The sequence below is a fragment of the Lepus europaeus genome, chromosome 18, assembly GCF_033115175.1.
Source record: "Lepus europaeus isolate LE1 chromosome 18, mLepTim1.pri, whole genome shotgun sequence".
NCBI lineage: Eukaryota > Metazoa > Chordata > Mammalia > Lagomorpha > Leporidae > Lepus > Lepus europaeus.
Window position 1 is genome coordinate 26,301,590 of NC_084844.1, and position 16,362 is coordinate 26,317,951.

The 16,362-nt window shown below is 59.6% G+C and overlaps 1 protein-coding gene across 1 annotated transcript in view; it reads left to right on the forward strand.

The window, feature by feature from the left end:
- Positions 1-16,362, forward strand: part of CACNA1G (calcium voltage-gated channel subunit alpha1 G) — a 53,104-nt gene that overhangs the window by 20,712 nt on the left and 16,030 nt on the right. Inside the window, exons 10-24 of the mRNA XM_062175076.1 lie at positions 84-269; positions 381-495; positions 578-733; positions 3,139-3,207; positions 4,664-4,748; positions 4,852-5,045; positions 7,510-7,938; positions 8,714-8,814; positions 8,948-9,071; positions 10,513-10,581; positions 10,700-10,884; positions 11,571-11,697; positions 13,854-13,979; positions 14,821-14,910; positions 15,985-16,198. Coding sequence (XP_062031060.1) covers positions 84-269; positions 381-495; positions 578-733; positions 3,139-3,207; positions 4,664-4,748; positions 4,852-5,045; positions 7,510-7,938; positions 8,714-8,814; positions 8,948-9,071; positions 10,513-10,581; positions 10,700-10,884; positions 11,571-11,697; positions 13,854-13,979; positions 14,821-14,910; positions 15,985-16,198 — 2,270 coding nt within the window. The remainder of the gene's footprint in view (positions 1-83; positions 270-380; positions 496-577; positions 734-3,138; positions 3,208-4,663; positions 4,749-4,851; positions 5,046-7,509; positions 7,939-8,713; positions 8,815-8,947; positions 9,072-10,512; positions 10,582-10,699; positions 10,885-11,570; positions 11,698-13,853; positions 13,980-14,820; positions 14,911-15,984; positions 16,199-16,362) is intronic.

Genomic DNA, 16,362 nt, shown 5'->3' on the forward strand with positions numbered 1-16,362 from the left:
CAGGTGTGCTGAGTGCTGAGAGGGTGGGGCAGGAGGGGCTGTGCAGGAGCTGAGGCTGCCCCCCTCCTCCCCCCACCCTGCAGCGTGTGGGAGATCGTGGGCCAGCAGGGGGGCGGCCTGTCGGTGCTGCGCACCTTCCGCCTGATGCGCGTGCTGAAGCTGGTGCGCTTCCTGCCGGCGCTGCAGCGGCAGCTCGTGGTGCTCATGAAGACCATGGACAACGTGGCCACCTTCTGCATGCTACTCATGCTCTTCATCTTCATCTTCAGGTGAGGGCTGGCGGGGGTGGGGCGGGGGACACGCAGGGCAGCAGGGCTCCAGGGCCCTGACCCTCCCTGCCCCCCCCCCCCGATCCTGTGGCTCCCACTCTTTGTCTTCAGCATCCTGGGCATGCACCTGTTCGGCTGCAAGTTTGCGTCGGAGCGGGATGGGGACACGCTGCCGGACCGGAAGAATTTTGACTCCTTGCTCTGGGCCATCGTCACCGTCTTTCAGGTGCGAGGGTGACAGGGCAGGCAGGGGCAGGGGCAGTCGGGTGCCTTTGGTCAGGGCCCTGACTCCTGTCCTCGGCCCACAGATCCTGACCCAGGAGGACTGGAACAAAGTCCTCTACAATGGCATGGCCTCCACGTCATCCTGGGCTGCGCTGTATTTCATCGCGCTCATGACCTTCGGCAACTACGTACTCTTTAACCTGCTTGTCGCCATTCTGGTGGAGGGCTTCCAGGCGGAGGTAACCCCCTGCCCTGCCCACGTCAGCCACTCACAGCCTCCTCCTCCCTCCTCTACTGGCTGTGGTGGTCTGAGAGGTCCTGCAGGAAGTGCTCCTCCGCCCAGGCAGGGGTGGGTGGCTCCCGGTCTCAGCCTTAGCAGTCCCTTCGAGACAGGATGGTTGTGTGGGGTCTCTGGGTCAAAGGTCAGCTGCTTGATGGCTTCGCTGTCAGAGTCAGCGAGACCTTTCCCCAGCGATCTGGGTGAGATGAGAGACCCCCGGTGCAGCCGGACCCCTAAGCACAGGTCGGGGGGCCCTTTGGAGCCGAGGGGTACAGGAGGCTTGCGTGCGAGCCTTCTGAGCTCAGGCTGAGCTGATGAAGAGGCCACCAGGGCCCCGGGCAGGGCTGAGCTGCCCGGGGTGAGAAATGAGCCCAATTAGCCTTGGGTATGGCAGAGATGAGCGTCCTATTTCCAGCCCAGCTCCGTCACCTTCGTCATAGGCAGCGTCATCAATTAATATTGATTTACATTGATCTTGCCCTTGCCGTGCCAGACCACAGCCTCTGCCTCAAGGGCCTGCACCCCCTCCTGTGCCTCCACACTGCCTCTCCCCACTGGAGCCCCCAGACCCACAAACACATGGGGCCGCTTGACCCAACCTAGAAATGCTGCAGGTTGGGCCGGGAGCAGCTCTTGGTCCAGTTCTCTCCAGGTGACCCGGATGGAAACTCCCGCTGCGGTCCGCTCTATAAATACCCGGCACATGGTGGAAAAACAAAAATCTATTTTCCGACTCTTTCCCAGCCTTGCCAGGGAGGGCTGTTCCCTGTGGGCCGGGCCGGCTGCTGGGGCACGGATGCGTGTTTCCCACACTGGCCCCTCTGCCGGCTTCCGTTCTCATCCCATAGCTGTCCGTGCCAGCGCTGCTCCCCTGCTGGGCGGCTTGCAGGGGAGGCGAGGGACAACATCGGCATCTACCCCCGCCCCTGGTTTGGGACACAGATTTGGGGGTTCCTTGGGACCTGAGAGCTAAGGGCTGCCACACTCTTCCACAAGAGCCAGCCCCTCTGTGGACTCAGCTCCCTTCCAAATGGGAGAGCTCAGTTTGGAGGGGGGAGCAGGAAACACCCCAAGTCTTCTCCCCACCCCCCAACACCGTCCAGCCGCCTGGCGTCCCTGGGTGGGGGTGGCGTGGGGGGAAGCCCCTCCCGTCATTGGCCCTTCCAGCAACACCTTGTTGAAGGGAGACCAGCTGAGCCACCGTTGCTAGGCAGCAGCAGAGGCTTGAATGTGGGAACCCTGCCGCCCACTCTGGCCTGGTCACCCTGGCCCTGCTGCGGGTCTAGCGTGAGGGCCGACAAGGGCCTGGTGGCCACACCCTCCTCAGCCTTTGTGGCCTTTGTGGGCGGAGTCTCTTGTCTCAGCACCTGGGGCCTTGGGCTGTGATGCTCTGCATGGAGTGGGATGGGGAAGGGAGTGCAGGGTCAGGTCCCTCCACAGGGGGTGTGACAGCAGTCACGGCCCTGATGTGCCGGTGCCAGGGGCTGGGCCAGCTCTGCTGTCCTGCAGGTGGGGGATGTGGGTGGTGGGAGAGGTGTTGTTTGAGGCCCCGATCTGAACCCCTCCAGAGGCTCCTGCCCTCTCCTGTATAGTTAGCCACCCGGCCCCATGTGAGCAGGGGAGGTTGTTGTTTGTTGCCTTGGGCATGCTTCACCTGCAGGAGCCTCAAGGGTGACTCCCCTCCCCCACTGGCCTTGCCACCCTGCTGAGAAGTGGGGCTGGGCCTTGCTGGGGGCAGGGCCCTGAAACCCTGTGTATTTATCATGCACACACTTAATCAAATGAGCAGGCAGCAGGTCTTGTGTGGGACCGTTGATTGACACTGAACAACATCCCAGCCACCACCCCCGTGTTGCTTGTCCTTTCCCATCCGTGCCGACTTGGAGAGACTTAGGCCAAGAGCATGGGGCGTCAGGAGACCTGCTTCTGCTCCTTGTCGCGTGCCACACTGAAGTTCATGTTCACGCACACCTGCGTCCCACCCTGCCTGCCTGTCCCCCCAGCCCAGAGCCTTGGAGCCTCGGAGAGGCGAGCCATGCTCTGAGCCGGGGACTCAGGAATCTCAATGGTTTGGGCGGTTTCCCTAACTTCTGCAAACCTCACAGCGAGCTGGCCGGATGAAGCAGGCGCATCCTCCGTGATCGTGGGCTCCTGCCTGCACGCTGCAGGGTCATGCTGGCCTGGGGGCCCCTGGCTGCATTCTGGAAGGCTGTCCTGGCCCCCCCTTCCCCCTCCCTGTGTCTTGCTTCCCCGCTGTGGGGTTTGCATCCCTCCTCCTCTTCATCCTCTTTGATGCTGCCGGGTGTCTGAAGGCCCCAGCGCCTGTGACCAGCGCCCCTCCCCTGCCTCCCCCTCTGCCTGTAGGAAATCAGCAAACGGGAAGATACGAGTGGACAGTTAAGCTGTATTCAGCTGCCTGTCGACTCCCAGGGGGTAGGTACGCAATCACGAGTCAGCATGCCCCCGCCTCCGCCCCGAGCCCCCTCCGCCTCCGTGTCTCTGTGCTCGCGTCTCGCTCAGCCGCTGTGCAACTGTGGTAGCTGTGGTGGTCCTTGGTGTCGTGAGGTTTGCTTCAATTTTAAGTCCCTTCTCCTGGAGGACATGGCAGGGGCCTCCACGCCTCTGCCTGCGCACTCCCACCCCCATCACCATGCACAGGGCGCCGGTCCTGTCCCTGTCCCCAGACTGGCGGAGGGGCCGGAGAAGGAAGGGACTTAGAATCCTGTGTGTGCACATGTGTGGGGCACGCGTGTGTGCAGCCGCCGTGCAGTCAGGACTGTGGCTGCAGGACACGCTCCTTTCTCTCTCCTGTACCCCTTTCCCGGGCTCCGTGGTGACCTCACAAGCTGTCCTCCTTGGAGGAGGGTTTGTGGCTCTTGCTGGAAGGCACCAGAATTTTCAGTCTGCCTTGGCGTCTTCTGGTCCCCTCCTCTCCCAGTGAGGCTTTGCCAGCCGTCTCGGGGCCATATTCCTGCCCCAGCCCCCACATGGAGCCTGTGCCCTGGCATTGCTTGCACCAGCACCGGAATTTGGGGCAAAGCCAGGATCCCCCCAGGACCCCACGGTGCTGTGCGTCCCGAGCAGCCCCCTGGAGATTGTACTTGATAATTAAAGGCCTCGTTAGGGATGTAAACTGAGTTAATGAAAGTGATCCCCCGAGATGCCAATTACCCAATATTTATGTCCTTATCAAAAGTAGCAATCAAGTATTTTTTAATAACTTCTTAAGGAGAAGTGTGTAATTACTGGGGAACCTACTGACCTGCTAAGAAAGATGGAAAAAAAAAAAACTGCCCCAGAGATGGGGAGAGAGGTTAAAAAAATAAATAAATATGAAAAAAGGGGGCCAGGGAGGGGGCTGGGCTTGGAGGGAGGAAGCAGAGGGACCCCTTGCGCTGAGCTGCTCTGTCCGGGGTCTTTCAGTTTCCTTCCAGGGTCCCTGAGGTCCGAGGCTTGGGGGAGGGGGTCCACAGAGGGGGTCCACAGAGCCAAGGCAGAGGCCTCAAGCGGGTTTTGGGGATCAAATCTCTAGTGACCACTTCACCCTGGTCCCCAGCCCCCTCGAGCCTGTGCCTCCTGCCTAACCAAGTACCCCTTGGCCTCCCAGCCAACCTTGGTGCAGGTCCAGCCAGGCTGGTGGCACTGTGGGCTCAGGTCAGCCGTGGCCTTCTCCAAGGCGTGGCTGGGGGAAGGCAGAGGCGGCTTCAGGACGCCTTGGGACCCAAGCCTGGGTGGACTGGCCTGCACCAGTGCATGCCTCGTGCCGTGGTTGCTGGTTCCGTGGCCTCTGTGTGGTGTGTATGTATGTGAGAGGGAAGCCGTGGTGCATCCTGGTGACTCCTGCTTGGCCAGGTTGCTGATGGCCCTCCATTCCCCTCCCCTGCCCCAGGGAGATGCCACCAAGTCTGAGTCGGAGCCTGATTTCTTCTCGCCCAGCCTGGATGGTGATGGGGACAGGAAGAAGCGCTTGGCCTGTGAGTACCTCTCCCGGAGGTGCAGCCCCTGGCCCCCGGCCAGATGTGAGTGGACTCAGGGTCTCTCCCTCTCTCTCTCTCTCTCTCCCCCACTGCCCAGCAGTGGTGTCCCTGGGGGAGCACCCAGAGCTGCGGAAGAGTCTGCTGCCCCCTCTCATCATCCACACAGCTGCCACACCCATGTCGCTGCCCAAGAGCAACAGCACGGGCCTGGGTGAGGCACTGGGCCCCGGCTCCCGCCGCACCAGCAGTAGTGGGTCTGCCGAACCCGGGGCGGCCCATGAGATGAAGTCACCGGTAGGTGTGCATGCGGGTGCCTGCTGGTGGGAGATATTTAGAGGACACAGGGGTGGGCAGGGCTCAAGGCCCAGGGGAGTCAGTGTTGGTGGTGCAGGCAGGTGGAGCAGCTCTGGGCTTGGAGGCAAGAAGGTAGGTTCTTTTCTTCCCAAGCTGAGTGACCTCGGGCAAGACCGATCCTCGCTGAGCCTCTTCTGTCAAGTGGGGGAGGATGCCCCTCGGTCTTCAATGCTTAACCATAAGAATAGCAAACCCTCTTCCGGTTCCTGATTCTGCACCAGATGCTGTGGTAGACATGGCTTGTAGGCAACTGGAGTGCCTCACCGCAACCCGGTGAGGTAGACACTATCATTGTACCCATTTTACAGGTGGGACCTGAGTCTTAGGTTGCTGAAGTGAATAACAGGGCTGGCTTTTTATTTATTTATGTATTTATTTATTTTAAAATATTTATTTATTTGAAAGAGCTACAGAGAAAGAAGGAGAGACAGACAGAGAGAGAGAGAGAGATCTTCCATTTGCTGGTTCACTCCCCAGATGGCTTCAATGACCAGGCCAGGCCAAAGCAGGAGCTTCTTCCAGGTCTCCCATCTGGGTGCAGAGGCCCAAGCACTTGGGCCATTTTCTGCTGGTTTCCCAGGCCATTAGTGAAGCAGCTAGGACTTGAACCAGCACCCATACAGGATGCCGGTATCACAGGTGGCAGCTTAACCCCCTACACCATGAAGCTGGTCCCCCTCACTATTAGTTTATTCATTTATTTTTTTATAATTTTATTTGACATGGCATAATCATAGTGTGTGTGTGTGTGTGTTTGTGTGTACCTCATATATATATATGTTGTAGTGATGTACAACTCCTGTTGTAGTGATGTTTTAATATGTGTACATTATGGAATGATTAAATCCAGCTAATTAAGAGAGCCATTGCCTCACACACTTTCTTGCTAGTGGTGGAAAGGTTGAAAATCTACTCTCTTAGCAATTGTGAAATATACATTACATGATTAGTAATAGCCACCATGTTGTGCAGTAGATCTTAAAAACTTGTTCCTCCTAACTGAAAGTTTTCACCCTTTAAAAATTATTTATTTGTTTATTTATTTTTGAAAGAGAGACAGAGACAGAGAGAGGGAGAGGAAGAAGCAGAGATAGATTTTCCATCCACTTCTCAAATACCTGCAACAGCCAGGGTTGGGTCAGGCCAAAGCTAAGAGCCAGGAAATCAACCGGAGTTTACCATGTAGGTGGCAGGGACCCAAGTCCTTGAGCCATCACCTGCTGCCTTCCCGGGTGCACACTAGCAGGAAGCTGGATTGGAAGCAGAGGCGGGACTTGAACCCAAGAACTTTGATTTAGGATGCAGACATCCTAGGTGACTTAACAGGTGCAGCCAGGGCCCGCCCCCAACAGCTTGCACCCTTCCACAAGTGGCTCCTCATTCCTATTCCCCCACCCCCAGCCTCTGGTACCTACTATTCTACTCTCTACTTCTGTTGAGTTCTGCTTTTTTAGCTTCCACAAATAGATGCGATCAGGCGGTATTTCTTTCTGTGTCTTTCTGTGCCTGGCTTATTTCGCTTGGCATGGTGCCCTCCAGGGTCGCACACGTTGCTGCAGGATCTCCTCCTTTTTTGAGGCTGGGTAGTACTCCACTGTGTTGTACACTGTGTTTTCTTTACCCATCCATCTGACCGGTGGACGCTCCTGTTGTCTCTGTGTCTTGGCTGTTGTGAACAGGGCCACAGTGAACATGGGTGTGCAGATATATGGCTCCCACCTACAGATTTTAAATCTTTTGGCTGTATACCCAGGACTGGGATAGCGGGATCGTATGGCAGTTCTATTTTTAGTGTTTTGAGGAACCTCCGTAATGGCAGTGTTAATTTACATTCCCACCAACAGTGTACCCGCTTCCCTCTTCTCCACGACCTTGCCAACCCGTTATCCATCATCATTTTATCTATTAGAGCCGTTCTAACAGGTGTGAGGTGATGTCTCATCGTGCTTTTAATCTGCGTGTCGCCAATGAAGATTGATGCTGGGCCGCCTTTTGTGTATCTGTCGCTGTTTGTAGGCCTTCTCTGGGGACACGTCTATGCAGGCCCTTTGCCCATTTTTAAAACTGGCTTGTTTTCTTGCTGTTGAGTTGTTTTACGTTCTTCTTGCCATGCTTTCCTCCCTCCACTCGGCTGATGGCAATGCTTCTCTCATCAGCTAAATGAGGAGCAGGTACCATAGCGGAGAGCGCGAGTAGAGGCACAGACAGGGTGCCTGTCTTCCCCAGGTCACACAGCTGTGTGGGGTGAGCCAGCGTCTGAACCCGGGCATCAAAGTGCAGGGCTTCTGCTCTCATCTCTGTCACCAGTATGATGCCCCAGAGGCTCACAGGAGACGGGGTGCACCTGGAGGGGCTCAGGGCCCCAGGGCCCTGGCTGAGACTGCCCCCTCCTCTCACCCTGCAGCCAAGTGCCCGCAGCTCCCCGCACAGCCCCTGGAGCGCCGCCAGCAGCTGGACCAGCCGACGCTCCAGCCGCAACAGCTTGGGCCGTGCCCCCAGCCTCAAGCGCAGGAGCCCGAGTGGGGAGAGGCGGTCGCTGCTGTCGGGCGAGGGCCGGGAGAGCCAGGACGAGGAAAGCTCGGAAGAGGAGCGGGCCAGCCCTGCGGGCAGTGACCGTCGCCATAGGGGCTCCCTGGAGCGGGAGGCCAAGAGCTCCTTCGACCTGCCGGACACACTGCAGGTGCCCGGGCTGCACCGCACAGCCAGTGGCCGCAGCTCTGCCTCTGAGCACCAGGACTGCAATGGCAAGTCGGCTTCGGGGCGCCTGGCCCGGGCCCTGCGGCCCGATGACCCCCCACTGGATGGGGATGACGGCGATGACGAGGGCAACCTGGTGAGGCCCCTGTGGGCAGTGACCCCTCACCCCGACCTTGAGAGCGGGGAGCTGTGCCCAGCCTGGCAGGGCGCAAGGAGTCACCATTCCAAGCCCTTGACCTTGACCTCCCAGCAGCCCCTTTCCCCCTCCGCCTGCCCCGCTGAGCCTGGAACCTCGTGCTGCCTGGGCTGTGGCACTGCCGTCCGGGAGGATATGAATGGTTTCGGGCAGATGTGTATGAATCTTTCATGGCCCTCCCCCTGTGACTCAGAAAGACCCATCATTCATCTTTCCAAACTGGTCCTGGCCCCCTTTCTCATCTGGATCTCATCACAAGCTTTGACTTCCCAGCCTGTCCTTACCCATCCCCCTCCCCCACACCCACATGCTCCTGTCCCCCCGCCCCCACCCCATTTCCCTGGGGACCCGAGACCGCAGGGTTAGCACTTGAAGAGCAGGTGTCTCCTCAAGCAGGTGTATCTTTAAACTGACAGCTGGGATGGGGACAGTGTTTGATAATTGCTGCAGCTTCCAAGCCCTGCAGGGAGGAAGGGGGGAGGGCAGGCAGGGGGCTGGGCTGGAGACAGACATGGGACACAGCCTAGGGCAGGGGGTGCAGGGAGGAGAGGGGAGAGGACACGGGGAGGGGAGGAGATGGGACTGGTAAAGTTTGCACGGAGCTGGGGAGGTGGGTTTAGGAATGAAAGAAGAGAAGCAGGGTGCAGGAGGAGCAGCCAGGGGTCGGGGACTCCCGAGGCCTGGGACCGCTCACACCGCCGTGTTTACTCCACAGAGCAAAGGTGAACGGATCCGAGCCTGGGTCCGGGCCCGGCTCCCTGCCTGCTGCCGTGAGCGAGATGCTTGGTCTGCCTACATCTTCCCTCCTCAGTCAAGGTGAGCAAGGGGCTCCGCCCTGTGCCCCACGATGCCATCCAGGACACTGCAAGTGCACCTTGCCGGGGGTGGGGGGAGTGTGGGGAGGGGCTGGGCCTGCCCCCTCCCAGCCTGCGTCCCTGTCCCGGTGCAGGTTCCGCCTCCTGTGTCACCGGATCATCACCCACAAGATGTTCGACCATGTGGTCCTTGTCATCATCTTCCTCAACTGCATCACCATTGCCATGGAGCGCCCCAAAATCGACCCTCACAGCGCTGTGAGTAGCCGGGGTGGCACACAGGGCTGTGACGTCTGTGCCATGCCAGGTCCTTCCCGGGGGTAGCGCTCAGAGGCAGCAGGGAAGGCCCGGGGCCACACAGCAAGAGGCTTCTCCCCGCCTTATTCCTGGCCCCTCAAGATACATCCTGTACCCTCCCCTACCTCAGTTTCCCCCTGTGATACCCCAGCTCGGCTGAGTGCCCGGTTGCACTGCAGGCTGACTGCAGACAGCATGTTCTCAGGAGCCGCAGGCCTGAGAGGCGTGTGCGAGTCCCTTGAGTGTTGGGGGGTCATCAGCAGGAGGCGGCCCCTGTGTGGCCGCAGTGGTCCTGCTTCCTGGGCTCCTAGCCAAGGCTCTTGGTCCCGCTGGCGACCTGCACGCTGATGGCCATCGCACGCAGTCTGCCCTGCGGACACTGCCAGGCAGGACAGGGAAGCTGCCCGTTGCTCTCTGTGCTCCTGAAGACAAAGTAGGTTTTCAGGGGCTGTCACTTCTGCTTGGCCGTGAACCTGTCAGTCCTTCTCAGGAGAGGAAAGGCCGGAGGCCTGAGTACTGGACGCAGTGCCTGGGGCCTCACCTCTTCCGATGGGCCCAGCGCCTCTGAGAGCTGCCTCTCCCCAGCCTGGCACCACAGCCCCTCCCGGCTGGCAGTGGTCCAGGTCCCGGAAGGGCAGGGAGCTGGTGGGCTGTTCCCCCCATCCCCCACCCTGGCCTTTTGCACCACTTGCCCGGAAGTGGCCAGAGGTCCCCTTGTCCCTTCTCACTGCCTCCCACAACACTGGATTTCAGGGCTGCTGGGATTCTGTTTTCTTCTAAGGTGAGCTCCAGCCAGCTGGGGATGGGGTGTAGGGAGCTGAGGAGAGCAGGGGCTGGCCAGGGCTTGGTGGGTGAGGAAGTGCCTGGGGCTGGTGACTCTCCCCTGGGCTGCCTCCTGCCTGAGACCCTGCAAGGCTCTGTCACTGTGTCCCGGTCTCCAGCTCTGTCACGCTCTGCCTGCTGCCTCTGCACCCCTCTCGCGGCCACCCAGCAGCCCCCAGATAGCAGGCAGTTGGGCCACCCCTGGCCTGGCCCAGGCCCAGTATAAATAGGGCTGGGGTAGCACAGGGAGGCTGTGGGTCCCCAGGTGGCTGGCTGCTCAGTTCTGGGGGCCCAGAAAATCAGGAAAGCAAGTGGGATGGCAGACCAGGGTCAGGGGTCAAGTTAAATCCTGCCCCACTCTGAGAAAAGAAATCAGGGAACAGGGTCTGGGATGTGGGAGTCAGGTCCCGGCACGGAGCTGTCGGGGATTCTGTTCCCATACGTGTCGCCGGGAAGGGGTAGGGGGAGTCATTTGCCTGCCTCTTGCAGTTTCTGGCATCTGCATGCAGTGCAAACCTGGCCCGTGCAGGGGTGGGGGCGGGGGGACTCCTGAGAGTGGCGCCTGCCTCCTCTCTTGCAGGAACGCATCTTCCTGACCCTCTCCAACTACATCTTCACCGCCGTCTTTCTGGCTGAAATGACAGTGAAGGTGACAGGAGCTGGCGGTTCCGGGGGTGGGGGGACGAGGGTGGTGTCGCTGTGGACCTGGCTGAGGGTGGGCACTGCGGGGAGGGCTGCCGGTGACCCCTGGCGGCCGCGGCCCCCAGGTGGTGGCGCTGGGCTGGTGCTTCGGGGAGCAGGCCTACCTGCGCAGCAGCTGGAACGTGCTGGACGGGCTGCTCGTGCTCATCTCGGTCATCGACATCCTGGTGTCAATGGTCTCGGACAGCGGCACCAAGATCCTGGGCATGCTCAGGGTGCTGCGGCTGCTGCGGACCCTGCGCCCGCTCAGGTGAGCCCCTCCGCCCGCCTCGGGGACACCTCCCAGCACCAGCGCCCCTACAGCGGAACAGCAGACCTCCTGTCTGTGACCCCCACCCCGGCTGACCGCTCATGGAACCCTCGGCCCTGGTGTGTCCCCTGCAAGGTGCACGATGCTTCCAGCTCGCTTCCCTCCTCCTCTCCGGGACATGACAGAGGACTTGCTGTGACTGCCCCCTGTACGGAGCACAGCGTGGGGGCCGTGGACAGGGCCCTCAGCTCCAGTGGAAGCTGTCCCTTGGGTGGTCTTCTCAGAGCAATGCTTGCCCCTACCCGCAGTGACATGGGGACCTTTCTCCTGGCAGGTGTTCAATCAGGCAACCCCACCCCCAACCCAGGTCTCTTGGATGGGACGACTCTGACTTATTAGTGAGGCTCCCCTGAATGGGCTGCTCCTCTCCCTCTGCCCCTCCCTTCCCCCCACTGCTGCTGGCCACAAGTTTGTCTCCTGGATGCCCATGGCACATCCCTCCCTTGAGTTCAGGCCTCCCACCCCCAGCCCGATCCATCAGGTGATGCATTTGACATCTTGAAAGCACAGGTGCTTTGAGAGATTACCACCCCACCCCCGCCCCCAGAGCCCAGGAGGCTGCCAGTGAGCCAAGGCTGGGAGTGGGGCTGGGGGACCCCTCTCACACCCCTTCCTGTGCTCCCCAGGGTCATCAGCCGGGCACAGGGGCTGAAGCTGGTGGTGGAGACGCTGATGTCTTCACTGAAGCCCATTGGCAACATCGTGGTCATCTGCTGTGCCTTCTTCATCATCTTCGGCATCCTGGGCGTGCAGGTGTGTGGGGCCTGGGCGCCAGTTGTCGGGGAGGGCTCACGCATGCTCTCCTCTTGACCCTGGGTCCTGAGCCTGGAGCCCCTGCTGCTCCCTTCCCTGTAGGCTCCTTGGCCTCCTGGGCACTTTGCAGAACCAGGAGCCTGGAGGAGGGCCTGAGCTAGGTTCCAGGCCCGCGGTCGCACCCCTTGGGCCGCGTTCCGTGGGGCAGACGCCGGCCAGCCGGGGCTCTGCGCCGGGATCTCCTCCCTTCCTTGCTTGCTTGAGCAGGTCGGGCTGCAGGCCAGGTCTGGGGATCCAGGGCCTGACAGCTGGGCCAGGTTAGCGGCTGCTGGCAGGCAGTCGGCGCAGACCCCAGACGAGGCAGGAAGTGGGGGCTGTGGGGAGAAACCTGGCCTCCTGCCCAGGGAGGAAACTTGGCTTTGGACGAGCAAGAGGCAGAGCTGCCTGCAGGAGTCATCAGACGCCTCAGGGGCGCTGGGGAGCCCCTCCGCCCTGGTCTGCCTGCGTCTCCACTCCAGATGCAGTGGCTGCAGGGCAGACAGCTGGCTGTTGGGGCAGCGTGGGAGCCCCTGTGGCCACCACCCGCCCCTCCCCTGCCTGCTTCTTTCAGCTTCCTGGGATGTCCTGTCTGCCCTGGGGAGGGGCTGTTCCCTGGTTTCCTAGAAATTCTCCAGCCCTGGGACCAGGCTGCGCTGGCCAAAGCTGTGGGTGCCTCTGTGCCCGCCCCTGCCACACACACACTACCCGGAGCCCCCTCCCCACTTCCCAGCCTCCTCAGCTTGCCAGCATGGCCCGTGGTGAGCCCAGGCCTGGGGCTCCTCTTGTGGGTTTCAGTTTGTCCCCAGCAGCTTGCTCAGGCCCCTGGTCCTCCCTCCTCCTGCTCTGGTCCCTTTCTCACCAATTCCTAGCCCAGTCTACACTGCAAAGAGGGTGAGCTTTCGGGGCAGACACACCTGGGCTCCAGCCCCTTTTCTTTTTTCTTTTTTCTTTATTATTTTTGACAGGCAGAGTGGACAGTGAGAGAGAGAGATAGAGAGAAAGGTCTTCCTTTGCCGTTGGTTCATCCTCCAATGGCCCCACAGCCAGCGCGCTGCAGCTGGCGTACTGCGCTGATCCGAAGGCAGGAGCCAGGTGCTTCTCCTGGTCTCCCATGGGGTGCAGGGCCCAAGCACTTGGGCCATCCTCCACTGCACTCCCGGGCCACAGCAGAGAGCTGGCCTGGAAGAGGGGCAACCGGGACAGAATCCGGTGCCCCGACCGGGACTAGAACCCAATGTGCCGGCGCCGCTAGGCGAAGGATTAGCCTGTTGAGCCACGGCGCCGGCCTCCAGCCCCTTTTCTGTCACCTACTGGTTTTGCGACCTTTCCCAGTGAATTAGGTTCTCTGAGCCTCAGTTTTTCTCACCTGTAAAGTGGGGTTGAGGACGCCTATTTTCCCCTCAGCCCAAAGTTGCTGTGAGAATGAAATGCCTAGCTCGGGAGTCTCACTCTTGAGTGGGATCAGAATCCTCTGGATGGCTCATTGGAAGATCTCTGGGGGACAGGGGTATAGCCCAGAAGTTAAGATGTCCACATTCCACATCGGAGTCTGGGCTTGAGCCCGGCTCCGGCTCCTCACCCAGCTCCCTTGGGAGGCAGCAGTGATGGCTCAAGTAATTGGCTCCCTGCCACCCACACCTGGATTGCATTCCTGGCTCCTGGCTTGGGGCCAGCCCAGCTCCAGGCCTTGATGGCCTTTGGGCAGTGAACAAGTACACGGGGAGCTCTCTGTCTCTGTCTCTTGGCCTCTCCAATAAATAAATTAAACTTTAGAAAAAAAAAAAAAGAAAAGATTATTTGGCCCCTAGCGCAGAGTGGGATTCAGTGGGCCTGGGAATGTGCATTTCTAACACGTTCCATGGGCCGCCCCCCCCACCTTGAGCACCCCCCGCCAGCCCTTGGTGGGAGGTGAACAAGTGTCCCCCTTTCTGTCCTTTCCAAGTAGCTGCCCCAGACACCTTTCCTCCCTGTCCCAGGAAAGGAAGGGGGTGCCTGCAGGGGAGGTCCCCATGGGTGTGTCCCTGGCTTGGCTGAGCGCACGGCCAGTGCAGGCTGGGGCAGGGGAGCTCTGGGCTTCCTATGGCCGGACTCAGCTCTCTGTGGCTCTGTGTGTCCAGCTCTTCAAAGGGAAGTTCTTCGTGTGCCAGGGAGAGGACACCAGGAACATCACCAACAAGTCTGACTGTGCCGAGGCCAGTTACCGGTGGGTACGGCACAAGTACAACTTCGACAACCTCGGCCAGGTGAGCACCGAGCCCTGAGCGCGGGTGGTGGTGGCAGTCTTGAGAGGACACCGGTCGCTGTGTGAGGATCCATGCTGACTCGGCTGGGGATCTGGTCCCCGGCCCCACCCTCCTCTGTCCCACTACCAGCATGTCCAGCCCACGGCAGCCCAAGAAGTTAGCCCACAGGGTCTTTGGGCCTCTTGGAGATGAAGAGCTGGGGCTCAGAGAGGGTCAGGGGTTGGCCCAGGAGCGCAGAGCTGCACAGCAGAGCAGAAAGCACACGTGAGGTTGGGGGCTGGCAGCCCTGGATGTCAGTCCTGGCACCCCTGTTGTCAGCTCAGTGACCTTGGGCAGCTGGCTCACCGGAGCCTTAGTTTTGTCAGCTGACGAATGGGGTCCTAGCAGAATCTCCTCGGAGCCGCAGTCAGGAGGCAGAAAGACGACGTTTGGGTTTGCTCAGCGTGCTGCAGGTGCAGGCGGTAGTCAGGATCATGCTTTGCTCCCCCATGTTCGCAATCGGAGAACTATAGGACAGGAAGTGGCCCACTCAGCATTGCCGACTCATTCCCAGATCCACCCTGGCTTTAGTGTCTGATTTTCCGGGTCTTTGGGGTCCATTGCTCTCCCTGTCTGAGGTCAGAGAGTGTGACCATCTCCCCTTGCTCCAGACCAGCCAGGGAGCCCAGGGCCTGGAAGCTCCCTTGGTGCCTGGAGGCTGACTACAGCCTGCCTGCTCCAGGGCTGGGGTGGCCCAAGCTGCTGCCAGGAGAGATTCTGGGGACAGGTGCTGGGAGTTCAGCCATACATCCTCGATTTCAGATGGTCTCCCCCTCCCCCTCCTCCTCCCTCTCCTCACCAGGCCCTGATGTCCCTGTTCGTGCTGGCCTCCAAGGATGGCTGGGTGGACATCATGTACGATGGACTTGATGCCGTGGGTGTGGACCAGCAGGTAGGGCTGGGACCAGCTGGGCCCACACTGGGGCTCAGGTCGCTCAGCAGGGGCGGATTCCAGGCACAGCAGGTGCAGGCATTGGACAGAAAGCGCAAGGCTGGCTGGCAAATGCCATCAGAGCGGCCTGGAGTCTTGCAGCAGAGGCCGTAACTGGTGGCCTGTGAGCCCAATCGGGTCAGCTTCTATTTGGCCGCAGGGTGTTAGATTTTTTTTTTTAAAATTAGTGTGAACCTTTTAGCAATTGGCGAGTTTCGTTTGAAAATCCAGATCTGCAGCTACTCAGCAGCAGCCTGGAGGTCTGGGGACACCGGGCTAGCGACCGCTCAGGGCGGGAGTCAGCCGGGCCCAGCGAGGGCTTCGGAGAACATGAGGCTACTGCACAAACTTCATGGGAAATAGAATTAAAAGATACGTCTATTTTGGTGCAAAAAAAAAAAAAATTAGAAATCCATGCACAGGAGTAGGCCTCAAAAACTTCATGAAATGGGCTGGCGTTGTGGCTTATGCTGCCACCAATAGGTTCAAGTCCAGGCTGCTCCACTTCCAATCCAGCTCCCTGCTAATGCACCTGGGAAAGCAGTGAAGGATGGCCCAGGTGCTTGGACCCCTGCACCCATGTGGGAGACCTGGAAGAAGCTCTTGCTCCTGGCTGCTGCCTGGTCTAGCCCCTGCCATTGTGGTTATTTGGGAAGCAAACTAGCAGATGGAAGATCCTTCTCTCTCTCTCTCTCTCTGTAACACTACCTTTCAAATACAGTTTTCTTAAATCTTTTTTTTTAAAAATTCATGAAAAAAGCATATAAAAATTGCACAGAATTCAGTTTTCTGGAGCAAAAATAAATGTATCATTTAATACAATTTTCCCACAAACTGTGAAGAACATTTGTCTGTGGTCTACTCCACCACAGGCCCCACCCCTCCCTACTACCTAACACCAAACCCACAGCACTTGTGTGCATCTCTGTCAGGTGCCTGGAGCTATATGAGTTTGCAGAGCCCAGGCTTGGGGAAGCCTCTGAGCCTGTTAGCCCCGGGGCTGACGCCTCCACCTGCGCTTCCTGCTCCCGCCAGCCCATCATGAACCACAACCCCTGGATGCTGCTCTACTTCATCTCGTTCCTGCTCATCGTGGCCTTCTTTGTCCTGAACATGTTTGTGGGCGTGGTGGTGGAGAATTTCCACAAGTGCCGGCAGCACCAGGAGGAAGAGGAGGCGCGGCGGCGGGAGGAGAAGCGCCTGCGGAGACTGGAGAAAAAGAGAAGGAGTAAGGAGAAGCAGATGGCCGGTCGGTAGTCTTTCCACATCTCTCTGGGTCACGCTTGACCTTGGCCTTGCGACTGCAGCAGGCTGGGGGCTGGGGCTGGGGGCAGGGAGAAGATGCTCCCACCCCCCTCCTCACCTCCTTGCCCCCCGACAGCATGTCTGCCTTTGGAGCCCGCATGAAGCAGC